At 43.7% G+C, this 24,197-nt stretch overlaps 1 protein-coding gene across 1 annotated transcript; it reads right to left on the reverse strand.

Annotated features, from left to right (window-relative positions):
- Positions 1 to 3,774: 3,774 nt before the first annotated feature.
- On the reverse strand, positions 3,775 to 8,473 carry LOC147022830 (gremlin-2-like). The gene is made up of 2 exons (XM_085887702.1): positions 8,277 to 8,473; positions 3,775 to 4,769 (listed from the first exon to the last, which is right to left on the reverse strand). The coding sequence occupies exon 2, from the start codon at positions 4,764 to 4,766 to the stop codon at positions 4,260 to 4,262; it is 507 nt and encodes a 168-aa protein (XP_085743828.1). The 5' UTR covers positions 4,767 to 4,769; positions 8,277 to 8,473; the 3' UTR covers positions 3,775 to 4,259.
- Between the last annotated feature and the right edge of the window lie 15,724 nt (positions 8,474 to 24,197).

A 24,197-nucleotide genomic window follows, 5' to 3' on the forward strand; every position in this document is an offset into this window, starting at 1 on the left:
TTCCTTTTGTTGTTGAGCCAAGTCTGTTTGGAATATTTCCCTCATTGGCTATAACCTTGTGTAGATGTGTGTCAGGCTGAGGCTCACCTGGGATACAATGAATTCATCTTTGTTATTTCTGTCTGAGCGAATAGTCCCACGTAAAATAGTGTCGATGATTGCTCTTCAAGTTCAACTCAACGAGTCGTGCAAAGTCCTTCCTCGGCCCTCTTGAGCTCCTGACCACTTACAAAGCTTTTGTCCGTAGCCTGATGGAGTACTGCTCTCCCCTCTGGGCTGGTGCTCCTGCCTCCCACCTTTCTCGACTTCACGCTGTCGAAACCAGGGCTTTTAAGATCATTGGCATCTCCCACAATGAAGCTGAGTCTTTGGGCCTCTCACTCAATCACCGCAGGTTGGTCGGTGGTCTTTCTGTCTTCTACCGACTCCTCTCCAGCCTTGCCCCCCCTGCTCTCTCTGCGATTTGTCCCAACCACATTTCCACAGGGCGCTCAAGGTCCGCCAACAACCCCCTTCTGGTAAAACTACCAAAATCACGAATCACTGCTCATCTTCACTCTTTCATTCCTCTTTTTTCCCGCCTTTGGAATAAACTTCCTCACTCTATTCTTTCCCATTCTTCCCTCCAGGCTTTCAAAACAGCTGTTCACCACAACCTCTTATCTTCCCCCATCCAAATCCTCGATCTTTTCTACCCCCGATAATCCACCCAAGCCCACTTCCTTCAATTCTCCTGCTTTCCTTCCTGAAAGTCCCTGTAATGTCCATCTTCTCCTCGCCATGTTCCCCGTCCCATCCCCATCCCTCTCCCTTCCACAGTTCACCTGTGTCTGTTCCCCAATGATTTGTCCCTTCCACTCCCGCCCCTCTTGTCTCATGCCTCCTTGCTGTGAGTTGTGTGTTAGCTCTCATACGAGCCTCGACCAAGGTATACAAAAAAAAAAAAAAAAAAAAAACTCAGAGGGGCAAGGTGGGGAGCAGGGAGCAGGATATTATCCACTCTGATGATTATTTTTTTCTACTCCTCGCTGATGACCATCGGAGGAATCAGATAATTATCTGGATCGATTCTTTCCCCAATAGGTCGAGAATGAGGAGTAGGAGAATGAGGAGGAGTAGAAGGAGAAGGAGGAGTGAGATTGCTGCAAAGACTTATTAAGCATGTAGACTCACTAATGCTGCAGTTATCAGTGTAGCAGCCGATAACACATGTAGTTCTTGGACATTAAAGATGCATTGTTCACTATTTGCTTGGTTGTTAAGCCTGGTGTTGGCTTAGTGGTTAGGGTGGTGGCTTGTGATCCCAGGGTCCTGAGTTAAAGCCCCGTTGGCCGCTGAATTAATGCACCAGGAGGTTGACTCAGCCTGTCATCCTTCCGAGGTCGGCGAAGTGAGTACCAGTGTACTGGACCGGTGTATACCCCGGTTAAAATAGGTGTACCATATCCCTGTGTCGTAAGAGACGACCAGGGTTGCGTCAGGAAGGGCATCTGGCATAAAACATGTGCCAAATCACTATGCGGATCATACGGATGATCCGCTGTGGCGACCCCTAACGGGAGCAGCCGAAAGAAGAAGAAGAAGAAGAAGAAGAAGAAGAAGATATACATAAATATATACATATTTTATATATATATATATATATATGTATATATATATATATGTAATCGTTTAAGCCCTATCACTCAATGGTGAAGAATCACTGAAAAAATTCTGGGATCGGGATCCTGATCTTCACCAAAATCTAATCATTTCATCCTTGTCACACACCCAACATGTCCACCAAGCTTCATTCCACAATTTTTTGAGGTATCATGCACACAAACAAACAGAAAGGGCTGAAACCATATAACCTCCATCCATTGCAGATGGCGGAGGTAACAAAAGAAATCCAAGTCAGTGGGCTTTGACCAAAACTAACATGAATGGGAGGAGGTGGGGGATATGTTGCAAGAGAGATGCCTTATAGTTCTTGGGTCATGGCCCTGGCCCAATATCCCACAGTAGGGAGCTGCAATGCTATGCCAGTGCTCCGTCACACCAACTTAATCCTCGACCCCGACCCGTGCCTGGGAAATATATGTCCTCCTCTGTCTGTGTAATCACTCGTGGCTCACGTATAGCTGGAGGGTTGCAGGCACAGACAGGCCGACCTCAAATGGAGGCACCATGAGCCATTTGGACTGTCAGTAGCCTAATGGTCGTGGTTCATGGTGCCGGTCTACCCACCTATAATGATCCAATTAAGACATTTACACAACAGAAAGTGGGATCTCAGCCATCAGGTTCTTCCAAATCACAGCAATCCCATTATGAGGCTGTCCACTGCCATTATACTTCTTTCACTTGGCCCTTTCCTTGGCCCTTCCATCACATTACAATGCACATGATAAAATTGAGCCAAGATCCCTTTGAGACACTAAAAAAGGGAAGCCAGCCCACTTGTCCGAACTCAATCAGCATTGTTGATAACATGTTTAGTTCCACATTGCTGAAGATGTTGTTTTTGGCAAACGTTTTATTAATCAAGGATTTTAATGGATACGTCCAATAATTTTGAGGGTTTCCATATTTCCCGTGGGATTCTTAGACCTGTGGCCACTGGTTGCATCATTTTCTGGAAACAATGCAGTGCCTCCATCACCAGCACAGTGGTTCTCATTTCACCAACCTCACAAGGATGACTGGCTGAGTTAACCCCACCTGGTGTTAATTCAACGGTAACAGGAGCACGAACTCAAGACCCTAAGATCTAACATAAGCCACCTTAACTGGTAAGCCAACACCAAGCTTATGGGATTCCATGATGTTCTCTCGTTCTCTCTCTCTCTCTCTCTCTCTCTCTCTCTCTCTCTCTCTCTCTCTCTCTCTCTCTCTCTCTCTCTCTCTCTCTCTCTCTCTCTCTCTCTCTCTGGATATGCCGCTGATGCAGTGTCTCCCTTACCATTACACTGGTGCTCATTTTTCCGACTGACAGTGGCTACGTATATGAGTATTAGAACGTACCTTATAAACTTTTAGACCCTTTTGGATGCTGTAAACCCCTTAGACATTTTAGACCCTTTAAGATGCCTTTAAGAATTTACATCCTTTAGACCACTTTGACCTCTCTAGGCTTCCAGACCCCTTCAGACCCTAAAAACCTGTTCGACCCGTTAGACCTAAGCTACGGATAATAAAATGTGTATGACATAATAGGGTGCATGGATGATACAGGTATATGGAACATAATAGTGGCATGTTCAGTTAATGGTGGTATTTATGTTCAGAATGAGTGCGTGAGGCGAGACTATAGCGTTCTACCGAGTGCCGTTGTAGTTGTATTTTGTGTCCGTCCTTGATTCCAGATTTCATATTCCTTCGGTCTTGTGTCAAATAAATCATTTCTTTCTTTCTTTCTTTCTTTCTTTCTTTCTTTCGGCTTCATGTGCCGCATGTTCTGCCATTTTTCACGCACTGACAATTTGGCTTATCAATTGGTAACCCTTGGAGACTTAAATATAACCGATGCGGTTTTTGACTGCTTTCAGAGTAGGAGGCGACGTAAATCCGCTCAGCGTTTTTCCATATCCAAATTTATCCTTAAGCCGACTATCCATGGGATTATAACTCCTGGTATGCAGTTCCCACCTTTCAAACACTTGATGTTGACACGCGGCAAAATATTACTCCAGTTGTGTCCGATACATACATTATGATGTCACGGAGGTATAATTGTGTCCGGTGTAGGTGATCACGCATTATTATCTGATCATGGTGTAGGTGTGTATTATACAAGTATTAAAATGGCATAGTTTTGTTTTTTTTTCGAACTCTTGAGATGTTGTACATCTGCTAATCATAAGAAACTCTCTCACATTGCAACCACAATGTAAAAAACGCTGTTGTCGTGTAATTTTATTGTTAAAAAAACAAAAACAAGGAACAATGTACACTTACACTACATTATGATACACTGTGTAGGAAGTGTGCATGAAAAACAGTGGGGCCAGAAAGGTGAAGCGCACGCTTCTCTCCATTAATCGGGTGACCTGCCAGTGGCACAGAGATCTCCTCGCACATCCGTGAACAACAGAGTGATCTTTTCACATGTCCGTGAGTGACACACCATTCAATGAATGGCACAATGATCATTCCATATATCCGTGAGCAACATGGTAATCTCAAACATCTCTTAAGGACATGGTGCTGATCTTCTCTTACATCCATGAGTGACACGACGATGGTTTCATATGTCTGTGAGCGACGTGGCTATAGTTTCACACGTCTGCGAGTGGCACGGCTGCACATCTACACGTCTTGACCCTCCTCACGCGCTCGTAGCGCACATGAGGCCGAGCATCTGGACAGAGGAGTTCCACGGTGTCCAAGGTGGTTCTTTGCGGGCGGCAAAAGGCGCATGATCGAAATGGTGCTTCCTCACCAGATGCTCCACGCCGTGGGATGTAGAACGAGTTGCATTGGCCATAGCAGAAGCGATTGACGAAATTGCGACTCTCGCAGCCATCTGCGCTCACGTTCTGCTGCAGTGGCCGCGACTTACACCAGTCCTGCCGCAGGTACTTCCTTTCAGTCACGACCAAAGCCTTGTGGCTTGAGCCCAACATGTGCTTGTGGCTCCTGTCACGCTGCCCCTCTGCAGCATTCCCCCGGTGCTTTCTTGGTGATGGAAACGCTGCACCCCGTGCAGTAGCCCTCCCGGGGTCTCCCGGCACGGCGCTCAGTACGCACAGCAAAGCGAACGCGAGCATGGCTCGGAACCACATATCCTACGGACACGCACACACACCCATGTAGAATTGCTGCTCTTCCCAATGGGGGGGGGAGGGGTAGTGGTGGAGGGGGTAGGATTAGGGGGTCACTGCACTGCACAGATTTTAAAGGTACGAGGTGCTGCATGAGGCCCACAGTTTGAGGATCAACCTGTCCACATAGTGTGTCTTGCACATCAATATAAACTGTGTTGTCTATACAACTCGCTCTGCATTTGGGTAAATTGCACGGATAGGCATGCATTGTAATACCCTGGGTTGGGTTTGAATGTAGGAGGAGATTTAAGAAACTCTTCCTTGATTCTTATCAATCGATGTCTGCAATGAGATGATGTCAAGCAATGTATGCATTGTGCATGGTTTGACATTCATCAATACATACATAATCCGTGCCCGGGATTACGTCCTCGAATGCCTGCACAACACTGGTTCATTTGGCATTCAATGCCATGACCCACAAAACATCCACAACATTTTGATTCATCGAAACAACAGAATTTATTTTCTCTGCTATTAAAGTACCCCAGGGTTTTCATATGGACGAGCAAGTTACTTTGGGTGCCAATAAGTTATGACATGAACCGATAAGTTATCAAATGAACTGATAATTATTTACCGTGTGAACAGATGATTCAAAATGATCCGATAACTTTTGATAGGAACTAATAAATTGTCATATCAACTGATTACCATATGAAACGAGAAGTTGTAATTTGAACTGATAATTTACATATAAACTGATAAGGTTTTGATATGAACCATTTGCTTATGATGTTGTTATGTGGAAGGGGGGGGGGGTCAATAGCTCGTTTGGGGTAAGATAGCATAGTACTACCTCTGTATTCGCTAAATATATAACGGTAAGTTGTATGTAATGTGTGCACCGAGGAGGTAGTGATTGTGGATCATATGGAAGTTTAGGGTAAGGTTATGTTGCGTAAATCCTCCTGTTTGAAAGGCAAGGCCAGGTGGAGAGTTTGTGAAACAACAGCACAAGGAAAGCGCTTCACACCATGATGAACTGTCGGCCCTTGTGTGTAGGCCATGATGGCAAGATGCGCCACAGAGGCCAGGAAGAGGGTCAAAATACCCTTTCTTACAGACACGCTCCACGGGGCAGGATGGTGATAACAAGGTACCGTCCTACACTGGCAGGTGGCCAACCACTGGACCCGCCATTTGGACGTTGGTCCCAAGAGTCCGGAAGGATCAGACTCAGGTGGACACAGAGGGCAAATAGCACTGCGAAGGAGGGCGGCCACAACAACCCTGGCCTCTGGGGATCGTCACCGTCATGTTGAATCTGCACCATCTTGCGTTACCTTCACGCTCCTGGCACTTCGAGTTGCTTCAACCCATCACCATGGGACCTCAACCGGCTCATACTTAAACAAGCCCTCGCCTGCCCTTTTGTACCTCTTGTGGAGTCTGGTATTTCCTTTGACGCAATTAGGGGGTTAGGTTTTATTAATTACCTTGTACACAAGTTTGCATGTCCCCTCATCCAGATTTGTGTCTCTTGACCACCTTATTTGGTCCGTCTTGCCAGAGCATCTTGTCCACCCTTCCCCCCCAATATTATTTATTAATAAAACCAATTTTAATTGAAAGGATCATCCACTGCCTTTTTGCTTCCTCCGCTCTTTCAATCACCATTATTTCCAATTGGGTACACATTGGGGATGAAAACACTGCCACTGCTCACCTCCCCAGTGTGGCGCGTCATAGCTAAAAGATCGTTCGGCTGTGAGCGGAGACATTAGGTCTCTGGCACAGAGGTATCATGTTTGTGAGCTTCTGATGCGACAACATGAACCAAAAAACTTCCATATGAACCACCAAGATACGTTATGAACCAAAAGGTTTTGACACTAATCAATGTTACGATAAAAATGATGTTACCATCGGAAACTAAGCTACGATACGAACAAATAAATAAATTACTACATGGACCAATAAGTTACCAAATAAACTGATAAATTATTATATGAACGGTTAAGTTTATTACGATATGAACTGATAAGATACCAAAATTAACCGATAAGTTATGATAGGACCCAACAAGAAACAATACGAACCAATAACTTACGATATGAACCAATAAGATGTGATGTGAACCAAAAGCTTTATTCCAATACTAGCAAGGTATGCTTACACATTGTAAGCAATAACGAACCGTGCTTCCCCATTGTCTCGGGTTGCTCACCTGCATTTGTTTTTTTCTTCATTTATTTATATTTTCATTTACTGACACTTTCCGATGGTTCTGTGATTTCCCCCCCCCCCCCCCCCCCGGTGTATCAGCTTCGATGTCCAATGGCGCATGAAATTTCAGCTTTCTACGTCACCCGGAAGGTACCGAACATTCATGTCAGTCAGTCAGTCAGTCAGTTCGTTCATGAGTGAGTTAGTGAGGGGTTAGAATGAGCTTCATATATTAGATGAACCGATAAGTTACCATATGAAACAAAAGGGGGAGGATGACAACCTATAAGTTACAATATGAAATGGAAAGTGATGATGCGAATTGATAAATTATGATATTCACCGATGAGTTATCAAATAAACAGACAGGTTGTGGTATGAACGGATGACCAGTTACCATGTAAGCCGATGAAAAGGTCGAAGCAAAGTTTGATTCAAAGTTAATTCAACGTTATGAGTGAATTTGGATTGAAAGTTCGAAGCGAAGTTGGAATCGAAGTTAAAGTTAGAAGTGAACTTTGATTTTAAGTTAAAAGTGAGAAGCGAAGTTTGATTCGAGGTTAATTCAAAGTTATGAGTGAATTTGGATTGAAAGTTCGAAGCGAAGTTGGATTCGAAGTTAAAGTTAGAAGTGAACTTTGATTTGAAGTTAAAAGTTAGAAGTGAACTTTGATTTGAAGTTAAAAGTTAGAAGTGAACTTTGATTTGAAGTTAAAAGTTAGAAGCGAAGTTTGATTCGAGGTTAATTCAACGTTATGAGTGAATTTGGATTCAAAGTTGAAAGTTATGGGTGAAGTTTGATTTGACGTTAAAAGTTCGAAGCAAAGTTTGATTCAAAGTTATGAGTGAATTTGGATTGAAAGTTCGAAGTGAAGTTGGATTCGAAGTTAAAGTTAGAAGTGAACTTTGATTTGAAGTTAAAAATTAGAAGCAAAGTTTGATTCGAGGTTAATTCAACGTTATGAGTGAATTTGGATTGAAAGTTCGAAGCGAAGTTGGATTCAAAGTTGAAAGTTATGAGTGAAGTTTGATTCGAGGTTAAAAGTTCGAAGCAAAGTATGATTTAAAAGTGAAAAGTTCAAAGTGAAGTTTGATTTGAAATTCAAGGCTATTAGCATTGTCATTGTGAGATTCGTAATGTGTTGATCATGTATTGGGATTATAGTTTTCGAGTAAAGGTATTACATGTTCAACTTCATCTAGTCTAAGGTGGTTAGTGGTTATTGGGGGAGGGGTCGGTTATTGATAGTTTAGATTCAAATCGGACTTGTGGTGGCGAGATGGGTAGTCGGTACTCACCTATGGGGAATGGTGCGTTGGATGTTCTGCTGGTACGAGTTTGATTCCTGGCGAGAGGTCACAGCACACGGTCTTCAATCTTGCCTCATGCACAGCCTTGCTGCACAGTCTCTGGACTCACAAGGAGGCCGTTTATATAGGGGTAGGTGGGGAGGGGGGCTAAGGAGGCCGATTATGTAGGGGAAGGTAATGGGTGGGAAGACGGGTGACTTGGGAGGTCGTTTATATGGGGTGGAGGGGGGAGGAGGTGAGGGACGGGTATGGGGAGGGGAGGCACAGCCGCACAGGAGACCGTTAATACAGAGGGGAGATGAGGAGCTCGTGGGGTGGAGCTCAGTAGGTACGGTAGTTTATAGAGGAAGAGTTGAGGAACTGGTGGGGGGCTCCAACTGTGGACTATGGTGACCGTTTATGTCGTGGGCTCGATGAGTTGGTAAGAGGCGGGGGGGGGTGTGTGGAGTGGGGGTGATTCTTGTTGAGGGACCAGTGAGGGTGGTGTTTAGGAGTGATACCCAGCTTCGACAAAGAGGGGCCGAATGCGGGAAATGCATTGAACCTGCCGAGATGCGCGCTATAACAGTTTGGTCAACATTACTTGTGTTTGGGCTAAGGTCTCAGGTCACCCGAGGGTCACGACTATAGACATATACCGAGTTGCTGCATAAACTCGATTTTGGTGAGACCATGGATTAAGACATGTCCAAGTGTTTGATCTGCTCGAGATGCTTAATAGTTACCTTCAAGTGAGATCAAAATGAGACCTTTCACCCTCTATTTATATTGATAGGTACATATGCACACACTGATGTGCAGACCTGAAGATCTTCAGAACTACCTTCACTTCCATCGAGATGATGATGATGATGATGACGATGATTTCATGCTCGTTTATTGAGTGTCATGTGAGGTAAATCTATATTGACACATTCAGTTCATGTGCTTGACCGAGTGGATAAAAGTAGGGACTCACGGTTTGGATGAAACTCCGCTTCTTCCCCTTTATATTGAATTGTGTTGTTATCTAACGGTCATATTTGAGCTTGTACAGAAATTAAATGCAGAACAAAAATATTTGTAGATGATGGAGAGAAGTACAGTATATGCGATTGAACCTTGGTTCCCTGCATCATATGGAATATTGGATTTGAACCTTGACTTCCCTGCATCATGAACTTACAGTGATTTATTTGGAAACACCAAAAGGACAACCCAACATTGTTTGTAGAAGCATCTATAGATTAGAAAAAAGACCCACCGAGCCTTTTCATCATATATGTCAGAAGTTGAAGAGCACTGAAACTGTATCAGTGATACTTGGAGCAACCAAAATGACAAAGAAAAACCTTACAGATATCTTTAAAACCATATCTGGGAATATTTACAGGACTGCACTACAAAGGAATTACAGTTGGAAGCTCTCAGGGGCTTGGTGATGATCCTGAAAAGAGCCTTCGGAACAGAACTTTGAGAACACCAAAAGTTCACAGCTTGATCCATGAGTAGTGACCCTCCACCCCCCCCCACCCCCTTCTCATCCTCCCCACCCTTACTGAAATGGAGGTGGATACTTTGAGACCTGGGATGGCTTTGATGCACCTTCTGAAACCCGCATATTGAGATAACAACCAGAAACAGTTGTGTCTTCTTCAGTTGTCCTACCCATCCTGTCCATCTTCGGTTGTCCTGCCGTTTCTCCTGCCCTTGGTTCACTGAAGCTTGTGGCGAGGCAGTTGTCCTGGAACAACGTGCCTTTGCCTCATGGAAAGCAAACCCAACTGACGGTAATCTCAGTTCTTTCCATAAAGCTCGGAAAAAGTGTGCATCTACCCTTAGTACTGCAGCATAGCAAACCAATTGTTCGACTTTTCATAAAAGCACCACAATTGGTACCTATGTTGACTAATGTATTCTGAACAATTCTGGATATGGAGCCACTCGAGATTTTGCCTTGGTCAGCTTTGACCAGCTGAACTTGCAGAAGATGACAAGCCTCCCGAGGACTTCGAAGACTGGTGCCATGAGAAAGAGAACAGCTCTCCCCAGTTTTTGTACTGGGCAACAGTCCTGGATCTGGAGCTCTCCATCCTAATCTACGTGCGATCTCTGAGAGAGGGAGATTTCATCATGTACCTTGATGCTCTCACTGAGATAGACCCATGGTTCTTCGCGCTGGATCATATAAAGTATGCCCGGTGGATACCGGTCCATCTGCGTGACATGGCAGAACTTCCACAACAACACCCAGAGATCTACAATGAGTTCAAGGCAGGTCACTTCACAGTGCAAAAGACCAAAAGGGCATTCTCAGCAATTCCTCTTGACCAATTGCATGAACAAAACAATGCCCGTGTCAAGGGTGACGGAGGTGCCGTTGGCCTGACGGACAATCCCAGTGCTCTGAGGCGCTGGATGGTCGCCGGACTCGAGGTGGCCAGAGTGATCATGGAGTTTGAGGAGGCGAACATGCATCCAAATGCCAATGAGGAGACACGTCACCATGAAGAAAATACTGGCTCATAATATTTGAATCCGCCTTTTCATGGTCAATTTACTGAATTTTACACTTTCCTTATATCTTCCACCAATACAATAAATAAGAGCATATAGCCAATTTCGCTAAAGTAGAATGGCGGCCATTTTGGAAAATGGTCGCCGAAGCTGACCAAGGCACAATCTCGGGTGGCTCCATATCTAGAATTGTTCGGAATACATTATTCTACATGTGTACCAATTTTGGTGCCTTTATGCAAATTTGAACAATTATTCTGAAATATCAGACTATGCTGCAGGACGACCTCAGAAGAGCCAGAAAGCAACATCTTTCTAATCTCAAGTATGAACTCTCAAACCTCTCTCCCTCCTCCAAATCCGGGTGGCAAGCAATCAAATCTGTTTCTGGTGTATGTTTCCCCGCTATCCCCTCCCTTACCTCAAATGGCCGCACCGCTGATACCGCATGTGAAAAGGCTGAATGCCTAAACTCGGTGTTTGCATCAAAATTTTGTGTCCAAAACCCATCGCTTTCTGTACCCATCTTACCCAGTCTCACCCAACTGTCCCTGGACACTGTGTCCTTTTCTCCTGACAAGGTGGAGAGCTTGCTGTCAAACCTCGACTCAGATTCTGCAACCGGTCCAGACGGCATCAGCCCACGTGTCCTAAAAACCTGCTCCTCTGCTCTTGCTCATCCTCTCTCTGTTCTATTCACCCTCTCATTTGCTCAAGGTCATCTGCCATCTGCTTGGAAATCTGCTAACATCACTGCCCTACATAAAAAAGGAGCAAAAACAGATCCCTGCAATTACAGACCAATCAGCCTTCTCCCAATCTTCAGCAAGGTTATGGAATCCATCATCGCTTCAGACATTAAATCCTTCCTCTTCTCCAATGGCTTGATTTCCGATCATTAATTTGGTTTCAGACCAGGTCACTCTGCCCTGGATATGCTGCTTCTGCTCTCCCAACAATGGATGGAGGTCCTCAATGCCAGACATGAAATCAGAGCCATATCCCGAGACATATTGCGTGCTTTTAACATGGTCTGGCACCCTTTCCTGCTCACAAACCTCTCTTCCTATGGTATCCAAGGCTACCTCCACTCATGTCTTGCAGACTTCCTCTCCTGTCACAGCCAACGTGTGGCCCTAAATGGAGTTCTTTCATCCCCTTTTCCTGTCCAGGCTGGAGTTCCTCAAGGCAGCGTTCTGAGCCCTGTTCCTTTTCTGGTTTTCATCAATGATCTCTCTGACTCTCTGGAAAATCCTCATTTTCTCTTTGATGATGACTCCACCCTCTGCCATACCATCTGCTATCCCTCATACTGGCAAGCAGCAGCCTCTTCGCTCTCTGCAGATCTGGGTAAAATCACAAACTGGTCTAACGTGTGGAACATGTCTTTCAATCCGGACAAATCTCACACTCTCACTATGTCTCTCTTGAAGGACCATTTGGAACCCCCCTTCCCCCCATCTACTTTTTAAACAATCCTCTGGAAGAAGTCCTTTCATTCAAGCTTCTGGGTCTCACTCTATGCCCTCATCTTTCCTGGGAAAGCCACATTTCAAACCTGGCTGCTAAAACCTGTCGCCGACTGGGAATCCTCCGTCATGCAAAGTCCTTCCTTGGCCCACCTGAGCTCCTGACCACAAACAAAGCTTTCGTCCACAGCCTGCTGGAGTTCTGCTCTCCCCTCTGGGCTGGTGCTCCTGCCCCTCACCTTTCTCAGCTTCACGCTGTGGAAACCAAGGCATTTAGGATCGTTGGTATCTCCCGCAGTGAAGCTGAGTGGTTGGGCCTCGCACTCTCTCACCACAGGCAGGTCAGTGGTCTGTCTTCTACCGTCTCCTCTCCAGTCTCGCACCCCCTCCCGCCACTGCTCTGTCTGAGATATGACTCCCCCATATTTCCGCAGGGCGCTCAAGGTCTGCCAACAACCCCCTTCTGGTAAAACTATACAAATCACGAATCACTGCTCACCTTCACTCTTTCATTCCTCTTTTTCCCGCCTTTGGAATAAACTCCCTCACTCTGTTCAATCCCATTCTTCTCTCCAGGCCTTCAAAACAGCTGTTCACCACCACCTCTTGTCATCCCCCATCCAAAACCTCGATCTTTTCTACCCCCCTTAATCCACCCCAACCCCACCTCCTTCAATTTCCCTGTTTTCCTTCCTGAAAGTCCCTGTAGTGTCCATCTTGTATAGCCTGTGTTCCCCGCCCCATCCCTCTCCTTTCTACAGATCTCCTAATGTCTCTGTTCACCACTGTCTTCCCTCTCCCGCTCCTCTTGTCTCATGTGTTGTGTCTCATGCCCCCCTTGCTGTGCATTGTGTGTTAGCTCTCATACAAGCCTCGACAATATATGCAAAACAACAAAAACACACACACACACACACACACACACACACACACACACACACACACACACACGTGTCAATAAATATTATTTTTTTTTATTAATATTGCACAGTATTAGATATTCCTAAAATATAACATTATAATTTGAGGATTGCGCAAATGATGTTTATTTCACAACATTCGATATTAACCTTGATATAAATGGTAAGCCTCAAAACATAGTTCCCTTACCTAAAGTAAGAACCTTAACCTGTGAGCAATTGAATGTTTTCCCAAGTGCATGGATCATCAGCTGGGAACCGTTCTTCCTCAAGGTTTCAATCCCTTCAGCCCAGAACCTCTCCAAACGGTGGGTCCACAACTGAGTCACACATCCACAACCTTGGTCACGGATCCACATCGGTACATTACCCACATCAGTATATCCACAACCTCAGTTGTGTCCAGGCAGTCAGTCAACCCATCAATGCAACATCACTAATCAAACTTTACTCGCTCGATTTACTCGCTAAAGGATTTCATGTATTATCACAAAATTACAACTCCCAACATATATTCCATTGTATGATAATTAATCCATTAAATCATGCACATCTTACCTTAAATATAACTCGTTCACCCGACTTACCACCGAATGGATTTGCTATCCAAATATTCAAACTGCTATTTATAATAGCATTTCTGGATGATTTGCTGCACTGTCTCTTAGCAACCAATGAAAATGGTTTTAATTTTTTACAATTATCATCATTTAATTATCAGGAGGTGATGTTTTCACCCCTCTCTGTGTGTTTGTTTGTTTGTTTGTTTATGTGCAGGATATTTCAAAAAGTTGTTGACGGATCCAGATTTAATTTTGTGGACAGGTTCGGTATCTGACAAGGACAAACTGATTCAATTTTGGTGAAGATCTGGTTCTGGATCTGCCAACTAGAATTTTTTAAGTGATTCTTCACCATTGAGAGATTCAGCCAAAAATGATATATAGCACGATATCTCAAAAAGTTGTGGAGGGATTTGGATGAAACTTGGTGGACACGTTGAGTGTGCAACAAGGAAGAATTGGTTCAATCTTGGTGAAGATCCAAATCCGATAATTTTCTCAGTGATTCTTCACCATTGAGAGATAGGACTAAACTAATATATGGCACGATCTCAAAAAGTTGTTGACGGATTCGGATGAAACTTGGTGGACAGGTTGAGTGTATGACAAGGAAGAAATTATTGGATTTTGGTGAAAATCTGAATCTGGATCTGGATACGAGAGTTATTAAACTTTTAAGTGATTCTTCACCATTGAAAAATTGGGCCAAAAACGGTATATAGCATGATATTTCAAAAATGTATTTGGCCGAAATGTTCTCGTGGATCAGGCATTACGTGGTGGAGATATGTGCTCTACCAAGTGCCCTTCTAGTTTAATAATGTATTTGTATAAATGTTTCATCAATAATATTTTTACGATTCATATTATTTCACCAATTATATTTGGTGTCATTTTATAATTTTAAATAAAAATTGCTTTAATCTGAAAACTGTAGCTCCCTCTTTAGCATACATCTGACTTGCTCTTTTAATCTATTGATAAATTCAGTAAAGGCCCAGTCACACCTTGACGTTTTAGCCAGCGATGGCAACGTATTAAAATGTATGTAAAACGCTGGCTTACGTTGAACTTTTGATGTGTTTTTTTAAAGATTCGGACGTATTCATAGCGACTTGGTCTTATGTATAACGCATTAGTAACGGACACAGAACGTTTCGTTGTGTTATAGATAACTTATACCAACGAATGCTGAACCTGTTGTCGGCCTACACAACCTATGCCCAACGATAGTCTAACTTAGGCATAGCGCGTTGCACGCATCGCCGACGATGTCGTGACGTAGCCTATTAAAAGGCTGACGCACAACGATTCGAATCATAACTGCCGTAGAAATGGAAGTGTCAACATCGCAGTCACACCTTGGCGATCTTGCCAGCGTATGCCGACCTAAGAAAAATGTGTCTAAAACGTTGGGGCACGTCAAATACGGTATGAGTAAGTTTGGTATACGTGAGTACAACGCTAAAGTACACTATCATACGTCGTAGTAAGTAGAGTACGTCAAGAAATTTTAAACATGTTCAAAATTTTACGACGTACTTGGCGTATGACACACGTTCCGCATGCGATGGGGATAAGTTGTACACACGATATGCGGACGCTTACACACGTCCCCAGAGGCTACTTATAAGCTACTCATAAGTCGAAACACGTCGCGGTAATGTCTTTTTTACGCGAAACTTATTTCTAACTTATGTTTGACGTGCTTTGAACCAATTCTTTACGTAGTCCCAACACACATTGACGTATGTAGACGTATTCCAATGACGTCTTCCGGTCGACAAAAAAATAATAAATGAACGTGTTTCTAACTTACAACTGCCATATAAAGACGTGTTCCCAGCGATTTTGGGAATTGGTATACAAAAATGGTGTTCCTAAAAGGGGAACCCAACAGTGTTTTCGAGTCCTTTTTGAGTCGATGTCCATGTCTGCAGTAACAGTATCAGTATCAGTATCATTATTAGTATTAGTATTAGTAGTAGTTTGTTCATGTTGGCAGTAGTAGGTGAGTGTGAGGGGGAGGGTGTGGGTTATGATGGATCCTCCTTGCGTCCGCGTGTCCACGGGTAGGAGACATCTTTTCACCATTGTTCGAAGTTCTTCGCGGCTAATTTTTTATGGGGCTTTTTCAACAATGAGCTATAGCTTGTTTTTACGATTTAGGTCTATTCATAACGGGTTGGACAAATGCACAATGAACTAATAATGTGCATAGAGCGCTTCGATAACTTATAGATACGGTATACCAACGAATAATTATCGTGTAGCCAGCGTTCACAAACTATGCCCAACGATAGCCTAACTTATCCATATCGTGCGGCAGTTTATCTTTGCCGGTGACGTAGGGTTTGCTATTCAAAGCTGCCACTCAACGATTTAAATGGCTGCATCTCCACTATTGAAAGTAGACGTTTGCGCTCAACAATTGGATTTTTTTTACACTCAACGACTTTTAAACGGTACCACTCAGCTATTTTCATTGTTTACAATGAACGATTTAAATTGCTGTCACTCGCCTTTGTTTTTTGGTGCTGGGGTTTGGAAATTTGAAGCGTTTCTTCTGAACGTGTTAAAACGCTCAAACTCGACTATTTTAAATAGACGCTGCCGATGGACAATTGGAATCATAGCCAAGCTAGACATCGAAGTGTGAACATCCTCGTCATGCCGAAGAAAAGTTTGAAGAATGCTGCAAATAAGTGTCCTGGCCGTGGCCGTGGACGCTGACGCAAGGACGATCCATTATACCGACGTCTTTCAGCCTATGAGTAACTTAAAAGTAACGTCTGTCGACGTGTGGCAACGATCGCGTAACGTGCCAACAACACGTTAATCATAGGTTAGAAATAAGTTTCGGGTACGCTAAACATTACCTCGGCGTGTCTCAACTTATGATTAACTTACAAGTAGCATGTGTTGACGTCTGTCAACGATCGCAGACCGTGCATACAACTTGTGGCCAGCGTAGCGGAACGTGTGAGTCATACGCCGGCATACGTCGTGAAATTTCAAGCATGAAAAAATTTGAGGACAACCGAAAAGTACAACGTTTAAAGCCAGCGTACAATGACGTATGGCAGTGTTTTTCAGCGTGCTCTCAATGTTATCAAAACTTACCCATAACGTATTCAACATGTGCCAGCGTTTTAGAAAAAAAATTCAAAAATCGGCATACGTTGGCTAAAACGTCAAGGTGTGACTGGGCCTTAAGATATTGATATATTTTTAGGAATGTTGCTGTGGAAGAAAAGCATCTCGTTTATCAAATAATTTGGTGTGAAATTTATTATTATTAATGTCGATTTGTATTTCCAAAAAATTAGCTGAAGCCTGAGTTTGGTCTCTTTTTTTAATTCGAGTTGTTTTGGTATATATCATCATGAAACTGATCAAATACAAATGCCAGTTTGCCAGTCAAATCAAACAAATTGCCTGTCAATCATCAATTAATCTGAAGATGTTTCCACACCTTCGCACAATTGTTAGTTCATTCCTGCACATGTTCTGGACCCAATCAGACTCGTACATGAGAACAATTACAATGAGATGGCCAGATCTGAACCCATGGGTATCCCCACTGTCTGTCGAAGTATCTTGTTGCCAAATGTAAAGAAACTGTTGTTTAGGAGAAATCGAATACTTTGTTTTGTTTTTTTTAATTACATGAATATTGATTTTCCTTTATAGACCAGTTTGCTCTTTTTGATCGATTTTAATAGAAATGACTTATCTACCGCTCTGTCCAATGCGGTTATGAGCTTGTCGTGTGGAATGTTTTTGTACAATGGAGAAAAATCATAAGTTAATAAACATTTAGCCTTACCCTTGTTATTAATGTTGTGGATACTGTTGATCATAGGTTTGGAATGATCAATGATTCAGAATTTTTAATACCAGAATAAAACCTCACCTTTTCATGGTGGTTTTTCAAACATTTATAAATTAGTTTCATCGCCCCTGTAATACTACCTGACAATGGTTTCAAAGTACATTCTCTACTTGTGATGATGAACCTCATCTTACGTGGGTTTTTGTGTATTTTTGGGATCCAGTAAATGAATGGTAATTTATGGTGTTTACCTGGAACTGTCTTCTCAATTTGGAGTGATTTACATGGTGTTGAATCAAGTATTTCATTATCGCAACTTATTTTGAATGTCTTTGAGAGTTCAGTCTGTAAGCCCAATTCTTCCAAAAGTGTTTGAATGTGGAATGTTTTGCATACAAATGCAATATTATTATTTGCTTTGTTAATTGGAACAATCACATTTTGTGTTTGAAGCTGTTTTAAATAATCATGTGTCTCAAGATTGTTTAAAACTACTTTTGGATTCTTAATTTTCTTTTCAAATCAACAATTCTCCTTTCTACATGTTTCTCTACCTCCTCCAACCATAAAGCCATTTGTGTGTTTGGTACTTTGTTTATCAATTGTTCTCTCATCCATTCCATCAGTCCTAGCGTTGTAAGTTCCATTGCCTTATTCCATTTAATCTATTTATTTTCTCTATAATTTGGTCCTTTTGTAAGTAATGCACATAATTTTCTATCCTTCACTATTCTGAGAACACCTCTGATAATGTGATTATGATGTGGATCTTTAAATATGGAATGTTCACAATTACAATGAGATGTGCCATTCAACCATTCCTCTACATTTATAGATTGCACAGCTTCATTATAATTGAAGGTTTTTTCCCCCTAATTGCATTTCACAAAGTGTACACAACCTTTGGTGGCTTTCTCTGTTGTATTGTTTCTGGAAGTTTACTCCACACTTCCTTCTGTTGTAGTATTTTCTCTATGTTGATAATTCCCACTCCTTTGGTGTCAAAATAATTTTGATGATGTCATTGTCTATTCTGCATGGCCATTTGCCAACCTTCTTTTAGTTGCTTAAAAAAAAAGAATTGATCTTAATTATACTGCTGTTAAGGAGTCAACAGATATTTAATTTGTGAAGATCTATCCTCTCATTTACTATTTGTTGTGGTGTTTCTGTAACTGGACCTTTACGTCCATAATTGTGTACTCTGTCTGAGTATCGTGGTGAGGTATTAAAAACAGAGGCGATAATGTCCATTATGTCCATTATGTTGCACTCTGTCTGTATCAATAATTCTTTAATATGTATGTATCAATAAAGCCTGGTGTTGGCTTAGTGGTTAGGGTGGCAGCTTGGGATCCCAGGATCCTGAGTTCAAGCCCCGTTAGCTGCTGAATTAACACCAGGGGGTTGACTCAGCCTGTCATCCATCTGAGGTCGGCAAAGTGAGTACCAGTGTACTGGTCCTGGTGTATGCCCCGGTTAGAATAGGTGTACCATATCCCTGTGTGTCGTAAGAGGCGACCAGGGTTGGCGTCAGGAAGGGCATCCGGCCATAAAAAACATTTCCTCAAGAAAAAGCCTAACCCCTGCACAGCAGGGAAAAATGGCTGTAAAAACGGTCATTTTTTTTATGTATGTATCAATAATTCTTTCATTTGGTCCTAATGGGTAAGCAGTTCTTAATTCTTTAATCCAGAAAAGTTCTCCATGCTTATGTAATTGTGTGATTGTTTTATGTTCATGCCATCCCTTTTTTCAGCCATTACCGCTTATCTTTTCGACAACCTGAACACTGAAGCTCAAATGATGAGTGAGTAGTAGACAACCAGTAGTTTTATCTGGATTTCTCATGCCACTCCTATATGTCGTCATTCTTGTATTACATCTCTGTATTGTTTCACCGCAACATAGTGCATCGCACATTTGCTATGACTCAATCAATAAACTATGTTTGATGTTTTACATGTAATTCATTCTTTGGTTTCTTTTAACTTGTAAGGCCTAGCCATTACTGTACAATTATTCATATTGTTGCGGCAAAAATAGGACTAGTTTCAAATTCCACATTTACGCACCTTGGATTTCAATAAGTGTTCCAAATTGGCTAACCCAGAATGGCCATCTCCGACAGCGAGGTTATCTGAGTTCACTACAGCATTACCTAGTCAAGGAAAACAAATCCTCTGAAGATGGTCGGTTTCCAGGGAGGCTAGTTCAGCTGGGGGTTGCCCTGGTTCACCTTTCATTTTGCTCAAGCGCATCATTTTCATAGTTACCTCCACCACGGATGGTGGATGGAGGTTATGTTCTCACCCCTGATTGTTTGCTTGGCCGTTTGTGAGCATGATATTTCAAAAAGTCAAGGATGGATTCAAACAAAATTGGTGCACAGGTTTGGTTTGTGACATAAACAAGTTAATTAAGATTTTGCTGAAGATCTGGATCAAAGATTTTTATGCCTTCACTGACAAAGTCGCCGGAAGCATTATGTTTTCGGGTTGTCCGTCCATCCATACATCCAGCTGTGCTATTTTTCTCTGTTTTCTCTGCAACAGTTTATCAGATTGACATGGAATTTTCACCATAGGTGCGATGAATCATGTAGAATGTTTTAATGATAATTATAATCTTGCAGCCATATTGGATTGAACAAAAATCGTAAAAAATTCTTTCTCTTGAACCACTTCATCAATCAATGTGAAACTTCACAATTATGATGTAGTAGTCATGGTGAATATATGTTTTAAAGTTCAACCTGACCAGATGCATGGTCTGGCTGCCAGAATTATTTAATATTTTGAATCTGGGTTCAGGGATTTAAATCAAACTTGGTACAATGTCATAATGTGGGTGAGGGGTATATCTAGTGATGCCGATGAGTGCCTTTCTGTTTTTTTTATTGATTATTTAAGTGATCATTCTTACTAGCAAATACCACCCATCGCTTCACTGACAGGAATACCTAGAGAAGGGGAAGAGAGAAAGACAGGGGGGAGAGGGAGAGAGGGGTGGGGAGAGAGAGAGGAGGTGGGAGAGAGGGGTGGGGGGTGGAGAGAGAGGAGGTGGGAGAGGTATAAAGTTTCATCCCATATCTTATGATGATGATGGGTGGTGGAGGTTTTTACTTTTAACCTCAGCAGCGTATGAGCGATGACATTTTCCTTTGTACTCGTGGCTTTTTTTAAAGCAATTGGTTATTTTATATGAACCGGTGTGCTTTGCAAACGTTATATGGTTTCTCTTTGTCAGTTTCAAAGCAAAATATGTTTGATAACACTTGATTCCCAAGCCGTTTTCCATATTAACATGTTTTCGCAATTTCCTAACCATTTTTTGTTCGACCCATCACGACAAATGGCAGCGTTTTATGAAGATTAATGTTTATGCACATCTCTTTGAAATGTCTATAATGCAACGTTGTTTTTAAATTTGTTTATTGAAATTTCCCCAAAGCAAGGGTAAAAGGTACTCAAGGTTTTGGGGCTGTATAGAGTACATACTGTAGTCGTTAATCACACTGACTCCAATCTGCCGATTCCTGAAGAATTGCCGATATTGGCCAAGCATATATGTTGCTGCGGCCACGGGTACCGAGACACCAGCTTGTCACTCAGGGGGATTAATCCCCGGTTGTCCTCAGTAGAGCCGGACCTGGGGCCACCGTTCACAAGTAATGTTGTTGTATGGTGGGTTGTTTTAGAACCACAAAACGCCACCCAGTCAACCTTATGCTACACCGAAATTGCCGGAATTTTTGAAACTACAACGCACAATCGGTGGGCTTTAATAATCGACACAACGATACAACTATATACAATTTCTGACCCAGGACCTGGAGAAATACAGAAGAAGAACTTGTGGAGAGGGGAAAGAACACCTGCTGATTCTTGCCACCTTCATGCTCTTCACCAGCACACCGAACAAAATAAACTGCCAGGCCAGTGACCGGCATACAGGCCATAAACGTTGTGGCTTTCTAAACAAAAAATGATCAAAAAGAAGCAGCAACAAGAACAGAGCCCCTTCTTCCACAGAGCTGCGTTTGTGCAGTTCATGGTCACAGTGATACGTGGCAAAGGTGAAGCAAAGTGGCATGAGCCTGGTATGAAGCTGGTGTGAAGCTGCTCTGATCTGGTATGAGCTGATAGGAAACTGGTAGAAAGCTGGTATGAGCTGGTATTAGCTGGTAAAAAGGGGCTTCAACAAAGGGGCAGTCCTTTGTATGCTTTGTATAAGTGTGGTGGCATGCTGTAAATGCAGTTCAAACAAAATAAAATAAACAAAACCACCATGATAACTGGAACGGTGTCACCTGGCATGAGGCTGCAGCAAGTAGCAGTCCACAGAACAGGCGGGGGTGGAACACAGGTCACGGAGCAAATGGTGAAGTGAGGTGAGTGATGCCTTGATGTGGACAGGTGATCCAGCAATGTGAGCCATGCCTTAATGCAGAACAGCCTTGATGGTCCTGGAGCAGTGGCGAGACAAAGCGAAGCAGCAAGGCGAACAGCAAACAGTACGAAAATAAGAAAAAAAGGTAATCCAGGTAATGCTAAACACCAGGTCCAACCAACATGGTCAGCCGGTCCCTGGTTGCACAAACCTGGGGCAATGGCAGTGGTGCCGGGAGACAGAGCTCGAGGTTGGCCCTACTCGTCTGCACCCATCCGTCTTTCCCATATACACTACCTTAGCCCCCTCTTTTTACAATTCGTCGCTATGTCTCGTCTCCTATATCCCACTATCCCCATTGCCAAATTCGTACCCAATCCCCCCAAGGTTCCATGGAAAGGAAGAGCAGAACTACATGCAATCTTACACTTACATCGTGACACTACTCATTCTCAAGACCGACAGGAGGGAAAGTCCAGCAGCCGGCGATCATCCCGACAGTGGAAGGTGCGAAGGGGTCTTCATCAATCCTAACTACGCTAATATTGTAACACTTTTAAACTGTCCCCGGGGTTATACCCTGCCAAGAGGCCTTTGTTAAACTATGGGGTTCTGAAAATCCAAATTCCCATCACCTATGTGTTCGTGCTCTTACAATTTTGGGCCTTACCCACCAAGGGCCTTGCTCCACTAGCAGGTCTGCCCACCTGCATACTCACCATTAGCACCCCCGGGACGCTGGAGCTGCCTCCGAGCTTGCCTGCTCCTCACCCAAACATGGGGATGCCTTCACTGGCACTCCCCCCTCAATGCCCACTTGGCCTTTTGGCACCCCGGGTCCCACTGCTTGGGCACCCGGTCCCAGTGAACACTACACTGGCATGCTAAGCCCCTCTCCTCGGTTACCTGCATCCACAAATACACTAATGGCTCCCTGGACCTACCTATGGCCTTACCTGGCCGACGAGCCCCCAGCGCCCAGGGTGCCTGCTTTATCCGAACACCACACTCACAAGCCACACTCCCAGCCGATCCATTATCTTTTGCACCCTACACACAAATAATTAAAAAAAAACTTTCCACAATCAGCACCAACCGCATAACGACATCCATGTGTAGATTTACCTAACCCTCCTGTCTAACTTCAAAACAAACCCCCTTGTTTCCTTGGGTGGGATCCACTCCCCCCCATTCAATCCTTCACACCATGCATCCCGTTACTCAAACTCATACCGGCCATTGCCCTGCCCACACATTCGTTAGTCATCAACCACACACAAGCACATTTCCACTCATCTACACAGCATCACCTAACTAATTTCCCCAAACTAACTCATGCACCCTCGTCAACCCTTATACTACGCATGCTCCCATTTAACTCTACGTAGCTAATCTACATCCCCACAACACGTTCCATGTCTCTCCCTAAACAGTCCCTTTTGTCCCTCTTGGTCCCCAAATTTATCCTAGCCCTCCCTCATGGTTGCTGCTTTGGTACCCACCTAGAGGCAACCATCGCTGGCACCCCCATGTGGGCCTAACAATGCCATCCCCCTTAGGCTAGTGCTCCTGGGCCCCCGGGCGAGGATGATCGCTACATCCTGGCCGGGCTTCGTGTACTTGTGGCAAGGCTCGGCGGGCCTTGCACCTCCAGGGCGGTGGTCGACAGCGCACTCGCCCCTTCGGTTTGGCCGATACATGAGGGCGTAACGTCGCCCCGTCACTGTCACTTATCCCTTTAATAATGAGCCCTTTGCATCTGCAGAGGTGCTCAGTCATTTGTCTGTTGCAAGCCAATTTGTGTTTGAATTCTTGCCACTGGGAATTGGGGTTTTCCCACAGGGAACCAAGCGGTGCTCGCCACGCCCATTGCTCATGCCGGGGGTACCGTGCATATTGCACACCTGGTCCCCGTGGGACAAAAAATATGCAGCCAAATCCGTTCTGTTTCGACGTCCGTGCTCCAGTGATTTATCTGTCATGGAGCGTTTACACGCCGACCCCTCTGAAACCATTAACACATTGCACCACCGTCCGTGCTTGGACGGTTGGCAAAGTACGGACAGCGCACACTCCCTTACCTCATACGCAAAGTCCCGTGGAGCCGGCGTGGTTTCCAATACAACTCTGTCCCACTCAAGAGACTCGCCACTCCGGTCCGCTACACTAACCACTACTCCCGTCTGGGTCAATCCGTGTCCCACTCTTTCGTGCGCACTCATCCATGTTATGTC

Source organism: Eptatretus burgeri, chromosome 7, assembly GCF_056783735.1.
Source record: "Eptatretus burgeri isolate ZD-2024b chromosome 7, Ebu_testis_v1, whole genome shotgun sequence".
Taxonomy (NCBI): Eukaryota; Metazoa; Chordata; class Myxini; order Myxiniformes; family Myxinidae; genus Eptatretus; species Eptatretus burgeri.

Bases quoted from the DNA above. Each gene is read 5' to 3' on its own strand.
- LOC147022830 (XM_085887702.1), bottom strand. From the start codon at position 4,766: ATGTGGTTCCGAGCCATGCTCGCGTTCGCTTTGCTGTGCGTACTGAGC.